The sequence below is a fragment of the Sapajus apella genome, unplaced genomic scaffold, assembly GCF_009761245.1.
Source record: "Sapajus apella isolate SASKATOON/1434 unplaced genomic scaffold, GSC_monkey_1.0 scaffold237, whole genome shotgun sequence".
NCBI classification, from domain to species: domain Eukaryota; kingdom Metazoa; phylum Chordata; class Mammalia; order Primates; family Cebidae; genus Sapajus; species Sapajus apella.
The window spans coordinates 502,580-529,355 of record NW_022437177.1 but is presented as its reverse complement, the minus strand read 5'-3'; the positions used below and the strand labels follow the sequence as shown (position 1 = coordinate 529,355).

General features: G+C 49.9%; 1 protein-coding gene and 1 long non-coding RNA gene across 2 annotated transcripts in view; one reads left to right on the top strand and one right to left on the bottom strand.

Moving 5' to 3' along the window:
• Positions 1–334: 334 nt before the first annotated feature.
• On the top strand, positions 335–19,816 carry LOC116544947 (cytochrome P450 4F3-like). The gene is given in 14 exon segments (XM_032271559.1): positions 335–572; positions 860–961; positions 8,788–8,985; positions 10,703–10,756; positions 10,848–10,981; positions 11,570–11,685; positions 12,435–12,662; positions 12,950–13,068; positions 13,260–13,389; positions 18,213–18,296; positions 18,298–18,344; positions 18,441–18,505; positions 18,674–18,756; positions 19,097–19,816. Coding segments are annotated over 14 exon segments (1,776 nt in total). The 3' UTR covers positions 19,275–19,816.
• A 1,122-nt stretch (positions 19,817–20,938) lies between these two features.
• Positions 20,939–26,776, bottom strand: part of LOC116544932 — a 10,097-nt gene continuing 4,259 nt past the window's right edge. The window contains exon 3 of the long non-coding RNA XR_004266106.1: positions 20,939–21,064. This is a non-coding gene — a long non-coding RNA (uncharacterized LOC116544932). The remainder of the gene's footprint in view (positions 21,065–26,776) is intronic.

The window sequence follows — 26,776 nt, the reverse complement described above, 5'->3', positions numbered from 1 at the left end:
CCGAGATCGCGCCATTGCACTCCAGCCTGGGCAACAAGAGCGAAACTCCGTCCCAAAAAAAAAAAAAAAAGAAATAAAATACCAACAGGATTTTTTTTTCCTGACACTTTGTCTTTATTTATTTTTTATGGTACTTTGGGCATCCTGCAGGATTGTTGCACAGGTACATACATGCCACGGTGGTTTGCTGTCTCCATCCCCCCTCCAGTCACCTAATCAGGCATTTCTCCCTGAGTTATCCCTCCCCATCCTCCCCGCCCCCCACTGTCCCCCATCCCCCCCTCCACCCCCCCACCTACTCCAGTGAGTGTTGTTCCCTTCCCACTAACAGGAAATGTTGCAGCTGTTGGAGGCAGTGTGGGAGCCCCAGAAGGTGGCGGTTGTATATTGCCTGGGATACCAGCAAACTTCTGACACAGTGGCACAGGGAAATGCCCATGTGGATGCAGAGGCCCGAAAGCAGCATCCGTTCCCTGCCGGGCGTCAGTTACAGTTCCAGGCTCCTGACCTGGTGCCAGTCCACTCTGAGGAGGAGAAAAGCTCCTTCCTCACTCCGGCGTCTGAGGGGCCCTGTCAGCAGCTCATCTCACAACACCTGGACTTGACTTCCCCAGTGTAGAAGGCCTCTGCCTTCTACCCTGTGCAATTCTTCACAGTAGTCCTACTATGTGCCAGGATTTATTTTCACCCGTGCTAATGTTTAATTACTTCGTTGTGTGGCTGAAGCAAGTTATGGCCCATCTCTGTTTTTTTCTTTTTCCCCTCCCTCCCCAGACCTAGCTGGGCACCTACCCTGTTGCCTCCCACCTACTCCAGGGGACCCTGGCCTTGCCCCTGGCTTGTCCATGGGGTGGATCAGGTGGAACCACCCCAGTAGAGAAGGAGGAGAATCTTCACACCTCAACTTGCTGGCAGCTCCAGGACCTGAAGCTGGATCAGGCAGGGCTACGCAGTTATGCAGGTAGCCCTTAGTGGGGGAAGGAAATTTTGAGCATCTCCCCAATATTATGTCAATTACAGGAGGAATCCCTATCCTGATTTTCTCATTTAGCAGCTCCATCCTTCAAACTTACTCTCATCTTGGGGCTGGGCTTGGTGGTTCACACCTGTAGTCTCAGCACTTTGGGAGGCCAAGGTGGGCGGATCATAAGGTCAGGAGTTCGAGACCAGCCTGGTAAACATGGTGAAATCCTGTCTGTACTAAAATTACAAAAATTAGCCAGGCGTGATGGCAGGTGCCTGTAATCCCAGCTTCTTGGGAGGCTGAGGCAGGAAAATCGCTTGAACCTGGGAGGCAGAGGTTGCAGCGAGCCGAGATTGTGCCACTGCATTCCAGCCTGGGCGACAGAGTGAGACTCTATCTCAAAAACAAACACCAGAAAACCCCACTCACACTCATCTTAGTGCCTGAGGGCTAAGAACGCCCAATAGGGGATTTCAGGACAAAATCCGGACAAGATGTGCCCCCTTGAAGGCCAACGTCTCATTTCCCAGATAGGAAGACTGAGTCCAGGAGACACAGCACTGTCCACAGTCAGAGCAAGGACAGGGCAGAACGAAGACTCCACCCAGACTCCCTTGGCTCTCCCCTCCCAAAGGGAAGACTTTGTTCCTTTTAATCTAGTTTCCTAATCCTCATTGCTGTGCATGCAAATAAATCTGCTTTGCATTAACAAAACCAAACCAAACCAAACAAAACTGTGATACTGAGTTGGTTCCTCTTTGCACTCAGCTGGTACCGCCTGCAGGCTTTGGCCAGCTGTCCAGGCAGGAAGGAGGCAGCCCCTCTCACTCTTGCTCCCATGCCTCCCATCCCGCCTTCTTTTTTTTTTTTTTTTTTTTTTGAGAGTCTCACTCTGTCACCCAGGATGGAGTGCAGTGGTAGCATCTTGCAACTTCTGCCTCCTGGGTTCAAGCAATCCTCCTGCCTCAGCCTCCTGAGTAGCTGGGACTACAGGCGCATGCCACCACGCCCAGTTAATTTTTTGTACTTTTAGTAGAGATGGGGTTTCACCGCGTTGCCCAGGCTGGTCTTGAACGTCTGAGTTCAGGCAATACCCCTGCCTTGGCCTCCCAAAGTGCTGGGGTTACGGGCGTGAGCCACCACACCCAGCCCCCACTTTCTACTCTGAGTAAGTCTTCCCATTGTTGTGATCCCAGAGTCAGCTACTCAAGGGTCTTGATCAGTTCCACTTGCTGCTGAAGACTTTGTTCCTTTTTATCTAGTTTCCTAATCCTCATTGCTGTGCATGCTAATAAATCTGCTTTGCATTAACAAAACAAAACAAATGACCGCAGCCTCCTGGCTTACTCTTCCAGTTCTGCTGTTTATCCTCAGAATCTGACCTGGCTAAGCCTCAGCGAGGCCTAGATTCTCTGTTCCTGCTCCGAGCAGTCATGTGTCAACCCAGCCTTGGGCTGGCTGGACGTAGGACTTGAACTTCTGCCAGGTTGTGCAGTCAGAGGCCAGAGACTCCCTTCTCGAAGTCTCCTAATTGTGCACCGAGAAATGGTGTGTGACGTCCTCCCAGCCCACATGCGGGAGATGTTTGGGTGCAAGGCTTGGCCTGCCTGGTCCTCCTTGCCTGACACCTGAATCCCAAACTTCATGCTTTACGTGGCCTTAGAAGGGGAGGGGTAGCTGTAAACTTGGGGGCCCAGAGTCACCTTGGTCCCAGGTTCAAGCAGGAGGTACTGAACCCTGAAGATCCAGGTAGCACTTTGAACTGTGACACTGAGTTGGTCCCTCCCTGCACCCAGCTGGTGCCGCCTGCAGGTTTTGGCTGGCTGCCCAGGCAGGGATGAGGCAGCCGGGCCTCTGGTCTCTGGGGATTGGCTGCCCCGCTTGCCCAGCCCAGCCTTCTCTAGGTCAGGGGCCAGGGACAAACAAGTCCCAGGAGAAAAGAAGAGGAAGTTGTGCAGGACAAGCTGCTCCTGACAGAAGGTGCCAGGCTAGAAGTGTTGGGCTGGAGAGTCCTGGTCTGGGAGAGGGAGGGGCTCTGCCCAAGGCTGGGGTGGCTCCAGAGAGCTGGCCCTGGTGGACTTGATGGTTTCCTGGTATCTGAAACCAAGCCCCTGGCAACCTCCAGTGATTCAGGCTGGGCCTTTCGGGACTCTAATCAGCCTCCCTCTCTTCTTTTTCTCTCTCCTTTTTTTTTTTTTTTTTTTTTTTTGAGACAGGGTCTCAGTCTGTCTCCCAGGCTGGAGAGCAGGGGTGCAACTGTTGTATTTGACCGGAGCGTAGAAAGTTACCACAAGACAAATGTATGCCAGATTGCAGGGTCATTTATTATGCCGGCGACCACAGAGGACTCACGTCTCTCCAACCTGTGGTGGCAAAAGGAGGGTGCCACGATTTTTTATACCCGAAAAACCACCTTGGGAGTGGGGGTGAGGGGTGGGGATGGGGATGATAAGGTTTCGGACATTTCTTTTTTTTTTTTTTTTTTTTTTTTTTTGAGACGGAGTTTCGCTCTTGTTACCCAGGCTGGAGTGCAATGGCGCGATCTCGGCTCACCGCAACCTCCGCCTCCTGGGTTCAGGCAATTCTCCCGCCTCAGCCTCCTGAGTAGCTGGGATTACAGGCACGCACCACCATGCCCAGCTAATTTTTTGTAGTTTTAGTAGAGACGGGGTTTCACCATGTTGACCAGGATGGTCTCGATCTCTTGACCTTGTGATCCACCCGCCTCGGCCTCCCAAAGTGCTGGGATTACAGGCTTGAGCCACCACGCCCGGCGGTTTCGGACATTTCAAGGGCTAGGGGATTCTGTGATTCACCTCCTGGGTGGAGACAAGGGCGGGGGTCTCCGGACATTCCAAGGGCTAGGGGATTCTGTGATTCACCTCAGTGGTTTACAGAAGTCAAGATATACATTTGTTTACACATCACAGATTTTAGCAGTTACTGATAAGAAAAGGTAAGCAGCTTTACATAGTTTTGAAGAACAAACTAGCAGTTCTATTTACAGAGGCCAAGGACAGTAGTTATTGTAAGGAGAATGGGGCAGCCATTTCAACTTATCTAAAAACAGTTTTGCATTTTATAAAATAGTTTTGCTCCGGTTCTGGCTCTAGGCCAGCACAATATCACACAACCACAGCTCACTGCAGCCTTGACCTCCTGGGCTCTCCCAATCCTCCCATCTCAGCCTCTTCAGTAGCTGGGACTAGAGGCGTGCACCACCAGGCCTGCTAGCTTTTATATTTTGTAGAGACGTGGTCTGACTGTGTTGCCCAGAGTGGTTCCAAACTCGGGGCCTCAAGCGATCCTCCCATCTCGGCCTCCCAAAGTGCTGGGATTACAGGCCTGAGCCACTGCACTTAGCTAAGTCCACAGTCCTCACCAGTAGACTTGAGGCCTCCTCAGGGGTACAGTCCAGAGCCCGCTCTCTGCCTGGCCCATCTCTGTGGGCCTCAGGCTGCTGTCTGCTCCTCTCTGGGCTGCTGCCCCCCGCCTAGGAATTTGCTGTTTCTCCCTACGCCACCCACAGGGCACAGCTGGCCAGAGGAGAGACGTGGCTGGCTTCTCCCTCCCGCCTTTTACTCAGACACTTTTTTCTCTTATATTTCCCTCCACTCCTAAGATATGTCAGTGGGCCCCATTGCTCAGTTTGGATAAAAGTTGACCACTTTTCTTTTCAGAAGGGATCCTTCTGGACTTTGCCCTAAGCGCCAAATTTCCTGGGAGGAGATTCCTCACGCCACTCTTCCTAGCCTCGTCCCAGAGGCCTTTCCTCCATGCTGTGTTGGCCCCTACTGCCAGAACCGTACCTTGAATTGGTTGTCACCCATAAGGGCACCACCTTCAATGCCGCTGATTCAAGTGTTGCCTGCCCTGACCAAAATCCCCTCTCTTTCCAGTTTTTTTTGTTCACTACCTCTTATCTTTTTTTGGGGGGGGAGTGGACAGAATCTCACTCTGCCACCCAGGTTGGAGTGCAGTGGTGTGATCTTGGCTCACTGCAACCTCTGCCTCCCAGGTTCATGGGATTCTCCTACCTCAGCCTCCCAAGTAGCTGGGATTATAAACACCCGCTCTCACACCTGACTCATTTTTAAATTTTTAGTAGAGACAAGGTTTCTCCATGTTGGCCAGGCTGGTCTCAAACTCCTGACCTTAAGTGATCTGCCCACTTTGATGTCCCAAAGTGCTGGGATTACAGTCATGAGCCACTGCGCCAGGCCCATTGCTTCTCATCTTACACCCTCTTGGGACTTCCAGTTCTCTTTATACCCCAGTCCAGCAGCTTCCTCCAGTGTTTCCTTGGCTTAGTTCCCATTATTTGTTCATGGGCTGGTTTCTTGCCAGTTGGGCTTTCCTTCCTGGCCATTTGGATGTGCTCAGTTGCCCATGTTCTCTCTTTATTTTTCATTTTTTATAGACACAGGGTCTCGCTATGTTGCCCTGGAGGCAGTGAGAATGTTTATTATAAATATACTGCAGTTCCGCCTCCCTCCCCGAGGACTTGGCTGTGGAGACTGGTTTTGGTGGAGCTGGAGCTCTTCCTGCTCTTCCTGCTATGCGACCTTGGCCAAGTCACTTTCCCCTCTCTCTGGGCTGATCTCATCAAATGCCTTGGATCCTCACCTCAGGTTGTTCAAAGATTCAGGAAGCGGGTGAACGCGGTGACTCACTCCTGTAATCCAGCACTTTGGGAGGCCGAGGTGGGTGGATCATGAGGTCAGGAGTTCAAGACCAGCCTGGCCAAGATGGTGAAACCCCATCTCTACTACAAATACAAAAATTAGCTGGGCATGGTGGCGGGCGCCTGTAATCCCAGCTACTTGGGAGGCTGAAGCAGGAGAATCGCTTGAAACCAGGAGGTGGAGTGTTGGAAACGGATGCTCGGTGCCACAAAGAAAAATCAGCACTGAGACAAAGGATCTTTCAGCAATGCAATTTTTATTTCCTGGGCTGCAGGAAGGGCACTCCCGGTAGCCATTGTGCCATAGAAGGCTGAGGCAGAGAAGTGCTTGAACTGGGGAGGCAGAGATTGCAGTGAGCTGAGATTGTGCCATTGCACTCCAGCCTGGGCAACAGAGTGAGACTCACAAAGGTGAAAATGACTTATGTGCACCTGGTTACAGCACCTGGGGTTGAGGCATAGATGGGGCATTCTGAGGTACCAGGGAAGAGAGGACATCTCTTCTGGATCCAACACATCTCCTCCTTTCCTTTGAGGATTGCGATCTCAGGCTGCTCATTTGTAAATGGCAGGAGTGATGGGCGTGTCCATGGGTGCAGTGGGAGTGTGCACAGGACGCACTAGCACAGATCCTGGTGTGCAGAAGCTCCTCACTGATGGACAGTTAGAGTCACATCGACTCCCCTGGAGGTTGCTGAGAATGGAAGGTTCCCAGTGTGCAGATGCTTCTTCATGGGAGGAACTGGAGCCTTTGAGGCCCAGCCAGGATATGAAAAGATGTGGGGACCAACCCTGGGGACATGTCCTGAGGCCACATTGCTGCCTACAAACCCCCTCCATGAAGACCTCCTGCTTCATCCCTAGGCTGGCTCAAGCTTTTTCTTCTTTCAATTCTTTGATGAGGACGTAGTCTCTAGGCTGGTACTCATGTACAGGAAATTCTAGGGGTTTGCCTGTGCTAGGATACCTTTTATAATCTGTGGCTTCTCCTGGGGCTGGAACCACTCCTGGGAAGAGAAAATCCATCTTCTCAAGTGAAGACTAATCTCTTTGTGGGCAGAGAGTTGGTCTTCTGTCTCTGCCCTGGGAGACACCCTTAGAACTTGGAAATGGCCAGAGAGAGAAGGAGCAGGAGGAAGCAGAGATTCCCTCCAACCTTGCAGAATTGGGCTATGCTATTCACTGCAGAGGCTGTTCCACTTCGAGAACCTGCAGGGGGCACCTGCTGTGGCTCTTCCTGGGGAGGTGGCCTCTACCTTGTGGACCGCACACAGCAGGTCTTGAGGAATGTGGCTCTGCTGGTGGCCATCTATCCACAGCACTTTAAGAGATAGCTGGGTCAGCAGGGGGCGGTGTCTCACACCTGTAATCCCAGCACTTTGGGAGGTCAAGGTGGATGGATCACCTGAGGTCAGGAGTTGGAGACCAGCCTGACCAACATGGCGAAACCCCATCTCTATTAAAAATACAAAATTAGCTGGTTGTGGTGATGCATGCCTGTAATCCCAGCTACTCGGGGGGCTGAGGCAAGGGAATTGCGTGAACCCGGGAGGCAGAGGTTGTAGTGAGCCAAGATGGCACCACTATACTCCAGCCTGGGCAACAAGAGCAAAACTCCATCTAAAACAAACAACAAAAAAGAGCTGTCTGGGTCTCATTTTCCTCTTTACTGGTATCTGCAATTCAAGTTTTGCTTCTAAAGTGCTCACACTAAGACAGTGCCTTTTTATTCCCCAGTCCCTCGTCTCCCACTGACCTGCTACCTCTGCTCTTGTTTCCTGACTGGCTTCTACCCATTTTCTTCCACTTCCTTCTGGATCTCTTCTGGGCATCTCCTTCAGTCTTTCCCAGCTGGCTTCAGCCTGGGCACAGGTATGGGGGTGATGAAAGTATGAGACAGAACATTCACCCATGAACTGCAGTTCAGGGTTATCTTTGCGGATGAGACATTGGGCCTGGTCTGGGGTGGTGCAGCCAGGCTTGGGAGAAGGGGCTGTGTCTACATCTGCTCCCTGCTAGCTTGCTGCAAAGCTGGGAGTACCTGCCTAGAGCTAGGAGAGAAAGTTCAATGGGCTGAGATTAGTTATGAATTTGGGATAAGCAGTAAGTGGGGTGAATGGTAAAGTGTTGGTGGGGAGAGACAGGGAGAAAGACAGATGGAGAGTTGGACTTGGGAGAAACAGATAGAAAAAAAGAGATGCACACACATACAGAGACAGAGAGAGAAACAGTGAGAGACAGTGGGGGAGAGGGGAGAGGGAGAGAAAGACAGAGAAAGGGACACATAAACAGTAAAAGAAACACATACATGCACGTGACTCTATCATTTATCATATCCGTCATCTACGTTTCCATCACTCCATACATCTCTCTCATCTGTACCTGTCCCTCTTATCTCTATCCATTTATCCTATTTATCACCTATCGATATATCACCTACCTTCTCTTTCTCTCATCTATCTATCATCTATCTGTCTGTCTGTCCGTCCATCCGTCCGTCTGTCCATCCATCAATTCTGTCTGTGCATCCATCCATCTATCTATTCCATCTGTCTATCTATCAATCATCCATCCATCTTATCTGTGCATCCATCCATCTACCCATCCATCTATCCTGTTATCTACCTATCTACCTACTTACCTACCTACCTACTACCTACCTACCTATCAATCCATCTATCCTATCTGTGCATCCATCCATCTATCCTATTACCCATCCATCCATCCATCCAATCTGTGTGTCTATCTGTCCATCCATCTATCCTATCTGTCATCTATCTATCTGTTTGTGTATCTACTGACTGACCTATCCATCTGTATCCATCCATCCAATCTGTGTGTCCGTCTGTCCAATCAGTCAATCAATCAATCTACCTACCTATCCATGCATGCATCCACCCATCCTATCTGTGGGTCCATCCAACCATCTGCTTATCTATCTATCTGTCTATCCATCCATCCATCCACTAATCCATCATCTACATATCTACCTATAGAAAGACACACAGAGAGGAAGAGAGTGAGGGAACAGAGGAGCACATAGACACAGACACAGAAAGAGACAGGCAGAGACCAATATTTCAGGTGAAGGAGCTGAGAAGGGTGGGGTATGCGATGGGTAGGGGGGTGCAATGAGCAGTGGTAGCATTGGAGGCCCCCTGCCGGCCTTGTGTCAGCCTTGTCCATCCCCAGGTGCAGAGCAATGAGGATGGCATGCGGTTGCTGGAGCATCTGAGCCACTATTTCCATGATGTCCACCTCTGGTGGTTTGGGCCCTTCTACCCTGTTGTGCGATTCATCCACCCTAAGTTCATTGCCCCTGTGCTCCAGGCTCCAGGTATCTCTCTCAGGAGGCTATGCTGCAGCCTCTTCCCTGCCTCTGCTTCCAGTCCTTCCAACCCTAGGACAGGCCATGCTGAGCAGAAAAATGGGCACATCCAGCGGAGACCATGGCTCTGCCACTAACCTGCTGGGTGACTCTGGCCTGGTCCCTGGCACTCTCTGGTTGCTGAAACCTCTTTTAGTTGTGGGTGAAGAAAACTCAACCCTGTGTGGTCTAAGCAAAGAAAGAGAATGCATTGACTGTAAAGTCCAGGAAGGGTGGCCTTCAGGCGTGGCTGGATCCAGTCCTTCAAATAATGCCAGTCTTCATCTCTTAGCTCTGTATCCCTCTGTGATAGTTTCACTCTCATGCTGGTAAAGATAAGTCCCAGAAAACTCAACCCCTGTGGAAAATTCCCTGTGGTTCCAGTAAAAGTTCCAGGATTCTCCTAAATTTGCCTGGCCTGGATCACAGGACCAATTTCTTATCCAGTTACTGCAGCTTGGTTGCATAGGTTTAAGGTCATATGCTCAACTCTGGAGCAGGGAGTGGGCATCCTCTCAACCACTTGGATTGAGAGTGGGAAGGCATGAGGACGATGGATGCTGGATAGGCAGATGTTACAGACGTCCGTTTACCAGCATCCCTGCAACATCGGCATTTCTTGAGTAAGAAAACTGAGGCTCAGAGAGGCATGATGACTTCTCAAGAGAGAAGTCCTAGATATACCACACAGAGGAAGGCCTAGATATACCACACAGCATATCTAGGCCTTCCTCTTAGTGCTTTGTTTTTTCTTTTCTTTCCTTTTTGTTTTTTTGAGATGGAGTCTCGCTCTGTCACCCAGACTGGAGTGCGGTAGTGCCGTCTGTCCTCACTGCAAGCTCTGCCTCCAGCGTCCAAGCAATTCTCCTGCCTCAGCCTCCCAAGTAGTTGGGACTACAAGTGCCCGCCACTACACTTGGCTAATTTTTGTATTTTTAGTAGAGATAGGGTTTCACCATGTTGGCCAGGCTGGTCTCGAACTCCTGACCTCAAGGGATCCACGCAGCTCAGCCTCCCAAAGTGCTGGGATTACAAGAGTGAGCCACCCCCCCCTGGCTTATTTCTTTAAAAAAAAATTTTTTTTGAGATAGGGTCTCACTCATTAATGCTCGGTGTGGAGTGTGGCAGGATACCGAGGAAGCCTCCATCAAGCCTCGGTGATATCTGGGACACTAATAGGACCAGATTTAAATCCTATCTGGGGCCCGCCCATCTGTGGGGCATGTGAAGTCATTTCAGATTCTCTCATGTCTGGGCATGGCATGTCAGGACAGGTCACGTATATGGTGGCCATGTGAGAACACATTAACTCATCTCAGGCTATGCCACATGTCTCAGGTCCATGTCAGAAGGTGTCAGAGAGGACTGGGGCAGACACGGTGTGCTAGGTCCTTGGAAAGGCATTTTGTAGAGTGTTGCGCTATGCCCAGGTGTTGCAGAAAATGTAGGAGCTATGTCAAGGTATGCTGTGCCATGTTGGGCTATGTCACTGTTCTGCACTGCTGCAGCCTGGTCTGGTCCCCACTCTCCTCCCCAATCCTCCCTTCTTCCTTTGCCCTTGACCCTCTTTCTGCTATGCTGGGCATGGAGGGTGGAAGTGCAAACCCCTGGCTGAGAGCCTCCCCCTACACTTGAAGTCCCTCCCCTACCCCTCTCCATGACCCCTGATGGTCCTTGTTCATGTTAGCTGAAGTTGCACCCAAAGATATGACTTTCTACGGCTTCCTGAAGCCTTAGCTGGGTGAGTAACTGGAGGAATGGGGCTGGGGACAGCCTTTTGGGGCCAGGGGAAGGTGCTGCCCTTGCCCATGGCCCTTGGCTGCCTCTATTAGGGACTGGGCTCCTGCTGAAGGGCGGTGATAATTGGAGACGCCAGCGCTGCCTGCTCACACCCGCCTTCCACTTCAACATCCTGAAGGCCTATGTGAAGATTTTCAACAAGAGCGCGAACATCATGCACATGAGTGCCACAAACTCTGGTCCCAGCTAGGGCCTTGGGAAAGGAGAAGTGACCTCAGGCAGATCTGGTCTGAAATGCCGGCTCTGCTGGTGGCTTTGGTGCGGTTCCTTTTCCTCCCCGGGCCTTGGTTTGTCATCTGTAAAATGGGGATAATTTTACAGATGGGATTTCACCATTTTGGCCAGGATGGTCTCCATCTCCTGACCTCATGATCCGCCCACCTCGACCTCCCAAAGTGCTGGGATTACAGCTGTGAGCCACCACGCCCCCCCCAAAGCAGATCGTCCTGGCTATTACCGAAGAGTTGATAGGGGGGCACCTAAAGAGGGCAGTGAGTTGACCAAGGGTACATAGAGCATAGGAGCAGAGCTGGAACTTGAATTCAGGTCACCTGATCCCCAACCTTAGGGTCTTCATGTTCTAATAGTAGCAGGTTCTGTTCCACCCAAGCTTGATCCTCCTTGGGGATGGGTACCTGGGGAGTTGGTCCAGGAGTTGGTTCTAGGGGAGTCCATCCTGGAGGTTGGGGACAGGGAGGGGCTCAGGGCGCCAGGGCTCAGTTCTGGCTCTGTCCCCTTCTCTGACCAGGCCAAGTGGCAGCGCCTGGCCTCAGAGGGCAGTGCCCTTCTGGACATGTTTGAGCACATCAGCCTCATGACCTTGGACAGTCTGCAGAAATGCATCTTTGGCTTTGACAGCAATTGTCAGGAGTGAGTTCTTGCCCAGGACCTGGTATCTTGGCCATGGACCCATGGTAGTAGGTTGCGGGGACAAGACTGATCAGGGCATTTGGAAGTGCCTTCTTAGAGAAAATGAGTCAGAAGTTGGCATGGAAGTACAGGGAAGGGGAGAGAGAAAGAGCAGTTCTCCAGGTAGGTAGAACTGTTTGGGGAAAGGCAAGGAGGCTAGGATGAGCAGATCATATGCAATAGCCATCAAGAAGACACCTTGGAAATGAGATTGGAAGGGTTAGCAATAGCTACAACTTAAGGATGTTGAAAAGCCGTGCAAAGGGATATGGACTTTATCCAAGGTTCCCAGGAAGCCATGGGAGGTGTTTGAGAAGATGAGGGTCATGGTCAGTGCTGAGCTTGGACATTTGACTCTATGGAAGATTGACTGTTATGTAGACGCAGGAAGCAGGGAGAGCATGGAGAGGAAGGGGTCTGAGCTTGGTGGAGGAAATGGGGTAGATTTTCGAGAAACCAAGGAGAATAGGCAGGAGTAGATGTTGAGTAAAAAAGGGGGAGATGCCCATGATGCCCAAGCTGTGGCCTGGGGACCGGAGGCAGGAGGCAGCTCACACAGAGTGGGAAGTAGAGAGCGAAGTGTGCTTGCAGGGCACTCTTTTATGCATGGAATGTGGTCCTGAGATTCTGGCTGGGAGGTGCTCCGAGGCTTTCATGTGTGTTTAGAAGCTGCTGCTTCTCTCTGGCCTGGCCCTGGCCTGACCCTGCAGGAAGCCCAGTGAATCTATTGCTGCCGTCTTGGAGCTCAGTGCTCTCGTTGTGAAACGGCACAGGCAGATCTTCCTGTACTCGGACTTCTTGTACTTCCACACTCCCAATGGGCGACGCTTCCGCAGGACCTGTGACATAGTGCACAACTTCACAGATGCCATCATCCAGGAGCGTCGCTGCACCCTCACTAGCCAGGGTGTTGATGACTTCCTGCAGGCCAAGGCCAAGTAAGGTGGGCTGCTCTGGGATCTCAATTTCAGAAGTAGAATGGATCTTGATGTCAAATGTCAGATCCATGCACTTGGACTTGATCCAGAGGGCACTGGGGAGCCATGGAAGGTGCTTCAGGAAGGAAGGAACAAGCCAGATACCTTTCACAGAGGTGACTCTGTGGAAGACGTCTTAGCAGGAGCAAACAGGAGGCAGGAGACTAGGAGAGAGTCCTGCTAGGCAGGTCTGGTGGTGATAAGGGAGGAATCTTGCCTGGAATATGGATCTTCATGGACTGTTTTAGGTTAGACTCAGGTGCCTTCATCATTGGTGCAATTTAGCGGTCTTGTCTCCAGGATGAAAATGGAAAGGAGTTGTCAAATGAGGACATAAGAGTGGAGGCTGACACCTTCATGTTTGCGGGTGAGGGTCCCAGTGTGTGATGTCACTAGGGGTAGGAGTCTCTCCATTCCAGGGATGTGGTGGGTAGACCCTGGATCACTCCATCCCATCTTCCTTCCCTGCTTCCTCCTGATGGCCTCAATGCATGGGTGCTGTCCACCCTCTGGTGCTAAAGCAGCCCAGAGACCCAAGCTTACCTGGCTGCCCCTCAGACCATGACATCACAGCCAGTGGTCTCTCCTGGGTCCTGTACAACCTTGCAAAGCACCCGGAATATCAGGAACACTGCCGACAGGAGGTGCAAGTGCTCCTGAAGGGCCATGATCTTAAAGAGATTGAATGGTAAGTGTGCAGGTCCTCATGTCCTATTTCTGAGTCCCTCTCATTGGTTTAGCTCTTCAGGTGGGAAAGGGAGAAGGTCTTATTGCTGAGTCTGCTATTACCACCTAGTGGGAATAGGTGCAGAGCCCAGAAACAGGGTCTGATACTCAGCCTGGAGCAATGGAAAGGTTGCAGGATTTTTGCCTTTATTAACTGTTACAATTAAACCCATTCAATTCTCCCTCCTTTCCTTCCTCCTTCCCTCCCTCCCTCCCTCCCTCCCCCGACCTCTTTCTTTCTTGGAGACTTATTCTGTCGCCCAGGCTGGAGTACAGTGGCACGATCTGATAGATGCAACATAATACTTTAATGAACATCACTTTAAGCATGGGTAAGTTGAGCATTGGTTTCACTTATTGGCCAGCCATGTGTATTTCTTATTCTGTGCAGTGTGAGTTTTCATAATTTGTTCTTTTTAGTTTGGGTTTTTGTAGTTTTTTTTCTTATTGATTTATAAGCACTGTTTACATATTAAGAAAACTAGTTCATTTTTTTCTGTTTTGCAAAGTTCTTTCTCAGATTGTTTTTGAATTAATTGTTGGCTTTGGTTCATTTGTAGTCAAATTATTTCCTCTATAGATGCCATTTTTAAACTTAAATTAAAATTTTTATTTTGAGTCAGAGTCTTGCTTTATCACTCAGGCTGGATTGCTGTGGCATGTTCTTGGCTCAATGCAACCTCTGCCTCCCGGGTTCAAGCGATTCTCTGCTTCCCAGCTTCAAGCGATACTCACCCTCCTGAGTAGCTGTATCCTCATCACTATACCCAGCTAATTTTTTTATTTTTAGCAGAGATGGGGTTTCGCCATGTTGGCTAGCCTGGTCTTGAACTCCTGACCTCAGGTGATCCACCCACCTCAGCCTCCCAAAGTGCTGGGATTACAGGCATGAGCCACCGTGCCCGGCCATGTTTTTGTTTTGCAAAATCATGCTTGGGAAATGCTTTCATAATCTAAAATTAAAATGTAAAACTCTTGTTTGTTTTCCTCTAATGGGCTTATTTTAAAAATATTTATTTAATATTTTAGTTTTAAAATATTAATTACTTTTATGTCTATGAAATATATGTTGGTATGAGAGTTGATGTAGGAAGCTATTCCTTTTCCTCCAAATGCCCAGTTGTCCCAACAGAATTTAATGAATATTTCATACTTGTCTTATGATTTTAAATAATAGCAGATTTGCAATAAATGAAATTTATGTATATATTTGAATTTATTTATTGTGCTGTATTCTGTTTCACTTAATTATTTTTTATTTTTTACTTTTTTGAGATGGAGTCTTACTGTGTTGCCCAGGCTGGAGTGCAGTGGTGTGATTTCAGCTCACTGCAATCTCTGCCTCCTGGGTTCAAGCAATTCTCATGCCTCAGCCTCCTGAGTAGCATGCCTGGCTAATTGTTGTATTTTTAGTAGAGATGGGTTTCACCATATTGGCCAGGCTGGTCGAAAATTTCTGACCTCAAGTTATCCGCCCACCTTGGCCTCCCAAAGTGCTGGGATTACAGGTATGAGTAGCTGCACCTGGTCCAGTTAATTATAAAGTCATGCATAAGAATCAAGATGTCTTCATCAATATACTTTAAAAAATACTTTCATATTTGATAAAGGTGATTGTGTCTCATTACTTTGCCTTTATAATTTTTTCTTTTTTGAGACAAGAGTCTTGCTCTGTCGCCCAGGCTGGAGTGCAGTGGTGCAATCTCTGCCTCCTGGGTCCAAGCGATTCCCCTGCCTCAGCCCCCTGAGTAGCTGGGGTTAAAGGCATGCACCACCACACCCAGCTAATTTTTGTATTTTTAGTAGAGATGAGGTTTTACCATGTTGGCCAGGCTGGTCTTAAATGACTGACTTCACGTGATCCGCCAGTCTCAGCCTCCCAAAGTGCTGGAATTACAGGCAAGAATGCAGTGGTGCGATCTTGGCTTACTGCAACCTCCACCTCCTGGGTTTAAACTATTCTGCCTCAGCCTCCTGAGTAGCTGGGATGACAGTCGCCCGGCCTTACAGTTTTTTCTTGAGTTCTATTTTTTCCATGTAAGTTCTGTGATCAGGTTGGCTATCACAGGCTAAATACCCTGGAAATTTTTAATTAATTATTTTTTTGGACCTCAAGTGCCAATGGTTTTGTTAAGTGTACTTCTTAATTCAAGGCCGGTTCTCATCATTTTTCCATTCAATACTTATTTCTTCTCCTTTATCCTGATTCTACAGTGTGTAGCCGCCCCCCCATCAATATGATTCTAGAGAGACAGATTCTTTTATTTGTAAAATTTTTTGTTAGGGTGGATGTATTTTAAAATTCCAAGTATTTTGTGCTGGTTTTATGTTTTTCAGAAATGTAGCACTATGAGTTTCTTAGCCATCTACGGTTCTAAGCACATTTCGTTCATTGCTTTTTTTTTTTTTTTTTTTTTTTTTTTTGAGATGGGGTCTTGCTCTGCTTCCCAGGCTGGAGTGCAGTGGCATCATCTCAGCTCAGTGCTACCTTTGCTTCCTGGGTTCAAGCAATTCTCCTTCCTCAGCCTCCCTAGTAGTTGGGATTACAGACACCTGCCTAATTTTTTGTATTTTTAGTGGAGACGGGGTTTCATCATATTGGCCAGGCTAGTCTCAAACTCCTGACCTCGTGATCCATCTGCCTTGACCTCCCAAAGTGGTGGGATTACAGGTGTGAGCCACTGCGCCTGACAATTTTTTCTATTTTCAGTAGAGACAGGGTTTCACTATGTTGGCCAGGCTGGTCTCAAACTCCTGATCTCAGGTGATCCGCCTGCCTTGGCCTACCAAAGTGCTGGGATTACACCATGCCTAGCCTGAGCACCTCTTCTTATTGTCCCATTTATGCCTAGTCTTCCATTATTGGAACACGAAGCATGTAGAAGTTATTCATATCCTACTGCTCCAGGTCATTGCCAAGGTCTGATTTTCAAAATTCAAAAAATTGCAACCTCAGGCATAAATGGATTAAATCTCATGTATTTGAGCATCCATGACTTCTTAGATCATATTCTTTGTCTACTTTCCTCTTGGATCACCTGTTCATTCTCTTGTTATTTTGCAGGAATTCCTTGTATTCTAGATATTGTATACATCTTTGAATCTGAATGTTCATTTGGTCCGTGGTGTTCTTTATCACACAAAACCCTTAATTTTCATGTGTATTTATCCTTTTCCTTTTTGATTTTCCACTTTGTGCTTTTGAGGTTTTAAGAATTCTTACTCCTAAGTCACAAAAATGTCTATTCTGTTATCTTCTTTTAACTTTTTTTTTTTTTTTTTTTTTTTTTGGAGATGGAGTCTTGTTCTTTCTCCAGGCTGGAGTGCAGTGGCATGATCTCAGCTCACTGCAACCTCCGTCTCCCAGATTCAAGCGATTCCTCTGTCTCAGCCTCCTGAGTAGCTGGGACTACGGGCTCGTGCCTTCTGAGTAGCTGGGACTACAGGTGCGTGCCACCACACCTGGCTAATTTTTTGTATTTTTTGTAGAGACAAGGTCTCACTATTTTGCCCAGGCTGGTTTTAAACTCCTGGGCAAGCAATCTGCCTGCTTCAGCCTCCCACAGTCTTGGGTTTACAGGCGTGAGCCACCATGCCCAGCTCATTTATCTTTTAAAAAGTATTTTGTTGGCCGGGCGCGGTGGCTCACGCCTGTAATCCCAGCACTTTGGGAGGCCGAGGCGGGTGGATCACGAGGTCAAGAGATCGAGACCATCCTGGTCAACATGGTGAAACCCCGTCTCTACTAAAAATACAAAAAATTAGCTGGGCATGGTGGCGCGTGCCTGTAATCCCAGCTACTCAGGAGGCTGAGGCAGGAGAATTGCCTGAACCTAGGAGGCGGAGGTTGCGGTGAGCCAAGATCGCGCCATTGCACTCCAGCCTGGGTAGCAAGAGTGAAACTCCGTCTCAAAAAAAAAAAAAAAAAGTATTTTGTTTCATTTTTATTGCTATACCTTTGTAATAGATCATAGTATCTGGTAGATTTGATTTATCTTCTTCAAGCTTTTATTTTTACTTGGTATTTTTTAAAGAGATAGGTTCTCACTTTATGGCCCGGGCTGGAGTGCACTGGCATGATCATAGCTCACTGCAGCCTTGAACTCCTGGGCACAAGGGATCCTCACACCTCAGCCTCCTGAGTAGCTGGGACCACAGGCACACACCACCATGCCTGGTGGATCTTTTATTTTATTTATTTATTTATTTATTTATTTATTTATTTATTTTGAGATGGAGTTTTGCTCTAGTTGCCCAGGCTGGAGTGCAGTGGTTCGATCTCAGCTCACCACAACCTCCACTTCCTGGGTTCAAGCGATTCTCCTGCTTCAGCCTCCCGAGTAGCTGGGATTACAGGCATGCACCACCAAGCTTGGCTAATTCTGTATTTTTAGTAGAGATGGGGTTTCTCCATGTTGGTCAGGCTGGTCTCGAACTCCTGACCTCAGGTGATCTGCCCACCTCGGCCTCCCAAAGTGCTGGGATTACAGGCGTGAGCCACCGTGCCCAGCGGACTCTATCTTGCTTCTAACCTTTAAGCTGTCCTTGTTCATTCCCAGGCATAGGCTGAGCTAACTTTGGGAAGGAATTCAGTTCCTGGTTTGACTTTGAAACAAAACTTATAACAGCCCTTTCCTGAAAAGACCCCCCTATCTTGATAAATGGGCTCTTTTCAGGCAGTGGGCAAGGTGAATCCACTGGGAGGTTACAAGTTGGTGTGACAGTCTCTCTGGGCAGCAGGTGGGATGTGTTTGCTCCCTGGATAATTGTTGGGTGTTTCCTTAGGGACGACCCAGCCCAGCTGCCTTTCCTGGCCATGTGCCTGAAGGAGAGCCTGCGGCTGCATCCCCCAGTGCCCCTGATCTCCCGCCGCAATCCAGGACGTGGTGCTCCCAGATGGCCGGGTCATCCCCAAAGGTGCCCACCGTTGGGCAGTGGGGGAGGGCCTTGGGCAGGGCCGGGGTCCCATTGTGTGGCAGGGACCTTGTGCTGACTGCACCTCCTCCCCAACAGGGAGCATCTTCTCTATCAGCATCACTGGGGTCCATCACAACCCCTCAGTCTGGCCGGACCCTGAGGTGCTATCCCCTGCCCCTTTCTCCATCCCTGGGGCCTGATCAGGGAGGGATCTTGTGCCTGGGAAGCAGATATCCCCCACCTACTCCACCTACATCTGTCTTCTATGGGGGTGGCTAGGTGTCCTGAGAGACCCCCACCCATCAGCCCTAACTTGCCCCATCCCCCAGGTCTATGAGCCCTTTTGCTTCAACTCAGAAAACCCCCAGAAGAGGTCACCTCTAGCTTTTATTCCCTTCTCCTCAGGGAACAGGTGAGGCTAAGGGGCTTCTGAGGTGGGCATGGGATGAGGGGGCGGCAAGGTGGTGGCAAGGTCTGAGTTGTCGGTTCATGTGTTTCAGGGGGTCTAGGGTTTGAATAAGATCCCAGAAAACGAGGGGTGTGTGTTCTCAGACTTCTCCATTCCTACCTCTGCTGGTCTAGGCCAAGCTTGGGGGATATGCAAGCCCACATGGGGGTCCCAGGCACGGGGTCCCTCTCTCTGGCCCTCAATTGGATCTGGGTGGGGTTAGGAGTCCCAGGCCAGGTTCCCGGCGCTACGAGGCCGGGATGGGGGTCCTGGGCACATTCAGAGTCCCCACCCTCTACCCCAGGGACTGCATCGGGCAGGCGTTCGGCATGGCTGAGATGAAGGTGGTCCTGGGGCTCATGCTGCTGCACTTCCGCGTCCTGCCGGACCACGCGGAGCTCCGCAGGAAGTTGGAGCTGGTCCTTCGCGCAGAGAATGGACTTTGGCTACGGGTGGAGCCCCTGAGCGCGGACCTGCAGTGACCCACTACTGTCGGGTCTCGGAGCCACCCGGAGGGATCCTCACATACCTTTGCAGATTCCCGGGAATACCTCTGTGCTGTCCTCTGTGCCTGAGTCCCACGGACAGCCAGCAGGGGGCGCTGGAGGACTGCAGGGATCCAGGGCCTGGCTGGGAGAAGGCCGGGAGGTGTCTCTGAGCTAAGACCCTGACAGCCTCTCTGGGTGAGCGCAGTGCCCCCCATCCACATCCCCCACCCCCGTGCTGAGGGCGGGTTCTCCTAGGGCCCAGGTCTGGACTTCATCCTGTGGGCCATAGGGAGCTATGGTGGGTGTTAGAGCAGGAGAGGGACCAGGGCTGAGAAGGCACCTAAGGGGCAGGTTCGAGGGTCTGAGTCACCGAGGAAAACCAGAGTGGCACTACACTCCCACCACCCCGACCTCAGTTCTCATCTCCTAATATACCCAGTTTTTTTTTTTTCTCTCATCTTAGGGTTCTTCATTGTTTTCATAATTCTTAAATGACTGTGCTTATTAAACAATACTAAGCCTGGTTGTCTTAAGTGTGTCCGATCATTGGGTGTATCTGTATCTATTATGACACCTGTCATTTTTGTCATGGGGTCAGTGTTTGGTTATCTTTACCTGGTATTGGATGACATATTTGCATATTTGAAATAATATTCGTAGGATTTAAAGAAGGCAGCTCTCTCTCTCTCTCTCTCCCCCCAGAGTCTTGCTCTGTCACTCAGGCTGGAGTGCAGTGGCGTGATCTTGGCCCACTGCAACCTCCACCTCCCGGGTTCAAGCGATTCCCCTGCCTCAGGCTCCCAGGTAGCTGGGATTACAGGTGCATGCCACCATGCCTGGCTAATTTTTGTATTTTTAGTAGAGACAGGGTTTCGCCATGACGGCCAGGCTGGTCTCAAACTCCCAACCTCAAGTGATCAGCCCACCTCAGCCACTGAAAGTGTTGGATTACAGGCGTAAGCCACAGTGCCTGGCCAGAAGAAGTCAGCTTTCTCTAGGGAGGAGTCTTTGGCGGACTGCTGGTTGAGGTTTATGCTTAATGACACTCTAGGCTCGTGCTGGACAAGGTCTCCCGGGCAGTTTAAATTTAAGCTGAAATCATACTGCAAACTGTTTTGCTTTACTTTCCTCTCACCCTGAGAGATGTAGTCTTTTGAGGGCTCCGCATATGCAAGGAGGAGCTTTTTACCATTTTCCCTGCTTGTATCATTCCTAGGCTTAGAGTTTTTGGTTTTTTTCCCCTGCAATCACAAAAACATTAAAACAGAGTTTCACATTTTCCTGATTTGAGAAGTGCCTTCAGAGAGAAGGTATAAGTTATGTCATTTTATCTCTAGGTTTCTATTTTTATTTGAATGGCATTTGTGTGATTTTTCACTGTCTTTTCTTCTCTTTTTTTTTGAGACGGAGTACAGTAGCACGATCTCGGCTCACTGCAACCTCTGACTCCCTGGTTCAAGCTGTTCTCCTGCCTCAGCCTCCCAAGTACCTAGGATTACAGGCACGCACCACCATGCCCAGCTAATTTTTGTATTTTTAGTAGAGACGGGGTTTCACTGCATTGGCGAGGATGGTCTCAATCTCCTGACCTCATGATCTACCCACCTTGGCCTCCCAAAGTGCTGGGATTACAGGAATGAGCCACCACGCCTGGCCCATTTTATTTTAATTTCTGGGATACATGTGCAGGATGTGCAGGTTTGTTACATAGGTAAATGTGTGCCATGGTGGTTTGCTGCACCTATCAACCCAGAACCTAGATATTCAGCCCAGCATGCATTACCCTGATGAGGAGCCAGTTTCTTTCTTTTTCTTTTGAGGTGGAGTCCCAGTCTGGCACTCAGGCTGGAGTGCAGTGGTGTGATCTTGGTTCATTGCAACCTCCACCTCCTGGGTTCAAGCGATTCTCCTGCCTCAGCCTCTTGAGTAGCTGGGATGACAGGCATACACCAACATGCCCAGCTAATTTTTTTATTTTTAGTAGAGATGGGGTTTCACCATATTGCCCAGGCTGGTCTCGAACTCCTGACGTTGTGGTCCGCCCACTTCAGGCTCCCAAAGTGTTGGGATTACAGGCGTGAGCCACCACGCCTGGCCAGGAGCCAGTTTCTTAATGCATAGGCCTCACCATAACTCTGACTGGGAGACTGTGTTAGCTACAATTTACAATGAGCAGACTGGGGCTGAGAGAGCTACCAGGAGCACTCGGCTTGCAAGTGCCTGATCTTGCCTTTGAATTTAGATTTATTTTCACTCTCTCATACTCCATTGCCTCACTATGAATGGTCACTCTCACCTCTTTGTGAGGCATTTCGAAGCTAAACTCTGTGCTGTCAACACGTGCAAGGGAAATATTCAATTGCAAGCATTTACACGTTTCTTTTTGAGACAGTCTCACTCTGCCACCCAGGCTAGAGTACAGTGGCACAATCTCAGCTTACTGCAATCTCCGTCTCCTGTGTTCAAGTGATTCTTGTGCTTCAGCCACTCAAATAGCTGGGATTACAGGCATGCTTTTTTTTTTTTTTTTTTTGAGATGGAGTCTCGCTCTGTTGACCACTCTGGAGTGCAGTGGCGCAATCTTGGCTCACTGCAACCTTCCCCTCCCAGGTTCAAGTGATTCTCCTGCCTCAGCCTCCGGAGTAGCTGAGACTACAGGTGCTCACCACCACACCCAGCTGATTTTTTGAATTTTTAATAGAGGCAGAGTTTCACCGTGTTACCAAGGATGGTCTCGATTTTCTGACCTCGTGATCCACCCGTCTCGGCCTCCCAAAGTGCTGGGATTACAGGCATGAGCCACCGCGCTGGGAAAATTTTTGTATTTTTAATAGAGATGAGGTTTTGGCATGTTGGCCAGGCTGGTCCTGAACTCCTGACCTCATGCCATCAGCCTGCCTCAGCCTCCCAAAGTGCTGGGATTACAGGTGTGACCCACCCTGCATGGCCATGAGCATTTACAATTCTTATCTCCCTTAAATCTTCAGCAAGATTTAAGGCTTGCTGAAGCGGGATCAGAATGTAAATGGAGAACACAGCCTATAGATAGGTCTGTACAAGACAGGATATGAACGACCCCAAGGTGTTGTGAGAGTCACGGAAAAATAAAAATAGCTGCCACAAGAAGCAGGGCACTTCGAGGTCGATGAAATGATGAAAAAGGTTTTTAAGGAAGGTTAGCATCATAATCTCCTTGGTAACCCTGAGAGACCTTCAGCAAAGCCCTGTGTTACTTTTCAAGGCTTTTTAGCGTTGGATCTGAGGTTTTTGCAATGCAATGCTTGGTTTTCTCTAGGTTGCAAAGAATACTGTGATTCCCGTCCTGCCAATGTATTTGTAACAGTCCTCACTTGTTGACTTGGGTTGCGTAGAGCAGTGGTTCTCAACCTTGAACGTGCTTCAGGGTCTCCTGGAGGGTTTGTTAAGACACAAAAAGCTGGCAGGCATGGTGGCTCACACCTGTGAGCCAGCACTTTGGGAGGCTGAAGTGGGGGAATTGCTTGAGACCAGGAGTTCAAGACTGGTCTGGCCAACAAAGTGAGACCACCCCTCTCCACCCCACCCCGGATCTACAAAAAAAAAAAACCAATTTTCTGGGCATGGTGGCAGGCAGCCATAGTCTCAGCTACTCGGAAGGCTGAGGTGGGAGGATCCCTCAAGTTTGTGAGTTCCAGGTATGGTGGTATGTGCCTGTTATCCCAGGTACTCGAGAGGCTGAGGTGGGAGGATCACTTGAGCTTGGGAGGTCGAGGCTCCAATGAACTATGATCATGCCACTGCACTTTAGGCTGGGCAACAGAGCAAGACCCTGTCTCAAAAACGAAAGCAAAAACCAAAACAAAAAACTCCCTCCAAACCCATCGCACACAAAAAGCTAAGCCCTTTCTCTGAAGTGTCTGGTATAAGAACCAGCGTATAGATAGGCCTGTACAAGAAAGGAGATGAATGACCCCAAGGGCACTTCTAGACAGTTCCCAGAGGATACCGGTGCTTCTAGCCCAGGGACCACAGCTGGGGAGCTGCTGCATTGGAGACACCTGTTTTTCAAGGCTTCTCCTATCTGTGCAAATGTCTCGCAGCTGGAGACCCTCAGTAGTTTTCCTCCACACGTCCTGCCACAGAGGGTCTGCCCTCTGCGTGCTTTGTCCACTCAGAGAGTCTAGAATTGGTCTCAGTCTCTTCTCTCTCTCTTTCGGCATCCAAGAAGGAGACAGATTCCTCTCCTCCACTCCTCCACCCCCACCCCCAGCTCAATCCCTTCCCCATCCCTCATTTGCTCACCAGGATGGCATCACCAAGGGGAGGGTCTCAGGAAGCCGCCTTCTCCACCAACTGCTAGAGGATCCTGAGGTCAGCAATAAACCCCCAGGAAGGGCATGAGAGGCTACTCACCTGTGATCTCTGGGGTGAGGCTGATGTCTATGGGAAGGACTCATATGTGTGTCCCCCTAAGACTGGAAAGGTGAGTGGGGGACCGGGGCACAGCAGGGTATTTATATTCTGGGGACTCTAGGAGACTTCATCCCCACAGCTCCTTGTTAAGGAAGAGGATGCTAATTATTTTGTTTCTCCTCTTTGCTACATGCGACCTGTTCTTTTGGAGGTGGGTGTGCTTTGGGATCATGGGGTGGGTAAGAAGAGGAAACAGTCTCCAGGGATTCACTCTCACTAGGACATCTCTCTAGGGTCTCCTTCCAGCTCTGACTGCACGTCATGGAAGCAGGGAGGTCTGGGAGGTCACTGCCCTCAGTAGGGCACTCAGATGCCTGAAGCTCAGAGGCCCTTTCATTCAATGCATCATGGAAGAAATTGTTTGGTTCATTAAGGAAAGCTCCAGAAAACTATGAAACTATCAATAAATAGACATTGAATAAATATATTTATCAAACACTTTAGAGATGGAGTTTCACTCTTTTTGCCCAGGCTGGAGTGCAATGGTGCAATCTCGGCTCACTGCAACCTCCACCCCCTGGGTCCAAGCGATACTCCTGCCTCAGCCTCCCAAGTAGCTGGGATTACAGCCATGTGCCACCAGGCCCGGCTAATTTTGTATTTTTGGTAGAGACAGGGTTTCTCCATGTCGATCAGGTTGGTCTGGAACTCCTGACCTCAGGTGTTCTGCCTGCCTCGGCCTCCCAAAGTGCTGGGATTACAGGCATGACCCACCGCACACTGCCTTTTTTTTTTTTTTTTTTTTGGGTTTGAGTCTCACTCCGTCACCAAGGCTGTAGTGCAGTGGTGCAATCTTGGCTCACTGCAACCTCCACCTCTCAGGTTCAAGTGATTTTCCCACCTCAGCCTTCTGAGTAGCGGGGATTACAGGCGCCCACTACCATGCTCAGCTAATCTTTGTATTTTCAGTAGAGACGGGGTTTCACCGTGTTGGCCTGCCTGGTCTCAAACTCCTGACCGCAAGTGATCTGCTTTCCTCAGCCTCCCAAAGTGTTGGGATTGCAGGCGCGAGCCACTGCGCCTGGCCCATAAATCATTTTTAAAAAATAGTTTTTAAATTTAAAACATAGTTTTGCACATTAAAAAAAAAAAGTTTTGCACAGGTTGAACACAAAGTGCCTGGAAGTGGTGGTGGGAAGATCAGGTCATAGGAGGGTGGCTCAGGTGCCCCAAGCATTAGCCAGGGGTGATGTGGATTGTGTCAGAAATATCAAGTGATAATGATGGAAAAGGAAAAAAGGATGGCAACTTGTTGCCATCCCAGAGGGAGGGGCAGAGGGCTCACCCAGCCATCCACAATGGGATCCGTGCTACGGGTTCCTGGCAAAGGCTCCCTTAACTCCCCGCCGCCAGGGCCCCGCCCCTCACCCCGGGCCCCGCCCTTCACGCAAGTGACCCAGCCAATGGGGCGCGGCGGCTGGTTCGGGCCCGGACAGTCGGCGGCTGCTGAGGTGGAAGCGGAAGCAGGTGGAAGGAGGCGGTGGCGGCGAAGGGGCTGGATGGCGGGGCCAGTCCTCCTGAGTGTGGGTGCCGCAGTGGGAGCTGGTGGCCCGACACCCGTGTGCGTCGCCGGGATCCTGCTCTCCATCTGCGCCTACCACGTGGAGCGGGAGAAGGAGCGGGACCCCGAGCACCGGGCCTTCTGCGACCTGGGACCCTGGGTGAAGTGCTTCGCCGCCTTTGCCTCCAGGTAGCCATTGGGGCGAGGGCGGAGGCTCAGGGAGGGGAGCGCGCGGCGGGAGCTCGGGCCTGGGCCGGCGGGGAACGGGCTGCGGGGGAATGGACGGGGTCGGGGCCGGGGCCGGGGCCAGGGCCGGGGGGGGGAGGCGGCTTGGCTCTCCTGCCCCAGGGGCGGCCCGAATCCAGGCTGCGCGGTGGAGGTGGCGGGGCCGCGAGGCCGCCAGGGCGGGATGAGGTGATTGAGTGCAGCTGGGAGGCCGGGGCGGTCGGGCGGGCTGGGGCTGCGCTGGGCTGGAGCCGAGGGTCTGAGGAGGGCGGGTCCCGGCCAGCCTGACAGGTTTCCTGGTTCTCGGGAGGCGGGCCGGGGTGTGGGACCCTGTCCGCCGCATCCGCGAGGCCAGCGACCACCTTTTGACCCCCCCATCGCTGCAGCCAAAGCTTTGGGGCCGGCGCGGACTCAGGGGGCTTGCGTTTCCCAGTGTCTTCCTGGTGCTAGGACAGGTGTTTCCGTGGTCAGGCCTCTTTGTACTCCAGCGCTAGTGAGAATTTGCAGACTTAATGGGACGGTGACATTTGCAGGCAAGCACGAGTTTGACTCGACTCTGGAAGAAGATACCGGCACTTAACATATCTGATTTCTTGGATTTCCCTCGTATATTTCAGTGTGCCAGGAGGGGGAAATGGTCTGAGTTTAAGCCTTATTGCCGTAAAGGACCAGTATGTTATGTGTATGGTTGTGGTTTAGGCATTGGGATGAGTTTTAAACGTTGTTATCAGTGTAATAGGATAGGTACCCACAGCAGATGAAAAACACACGCTTTGCTAAAGTTGAGATTGGTTTGTGTTACTGATCATTTCAGTTTTTTTTTTTTTTTATGTTGTAATTGGTTTGTCTGTTACGTTTTATTTTAACGCATTAAATTTTTCTAGGCAAGTTACTTTGAAAAAGGGAGGGATTTACATTTTAAAGGTGGCTGCTATTTTTTGTTTTTGTTTTTTGAGGGTGAATTAAAAACAGCAGTTGAAGGAATGACTTCAGAATTGATAGATTACGATTTTAATAGAGACTATGTCTAATATTTAGATGTTTGTTAACATGTTTGTTAACAGTAGTCACATTTGAGCAATTTCTTCCCCTCCTGTTGACCGATAAATTGGTATGTAGACAAAAATGTATAGCTCACTAGTTTATTTCGACTCACATATTGTTGATTACATGAACAAGTTAGCACTGGAGTTTGTCTTGTTATTGGTTACAAGCTGCAGGGTGCGGATCTTTCCACTTAGCCTTCTCATGGACGAGATGCTCTATCTCATTTGCTCCTTTTTTTTTTTTTTTTTTTTTTTTTTTTTTTTTTTTTTTT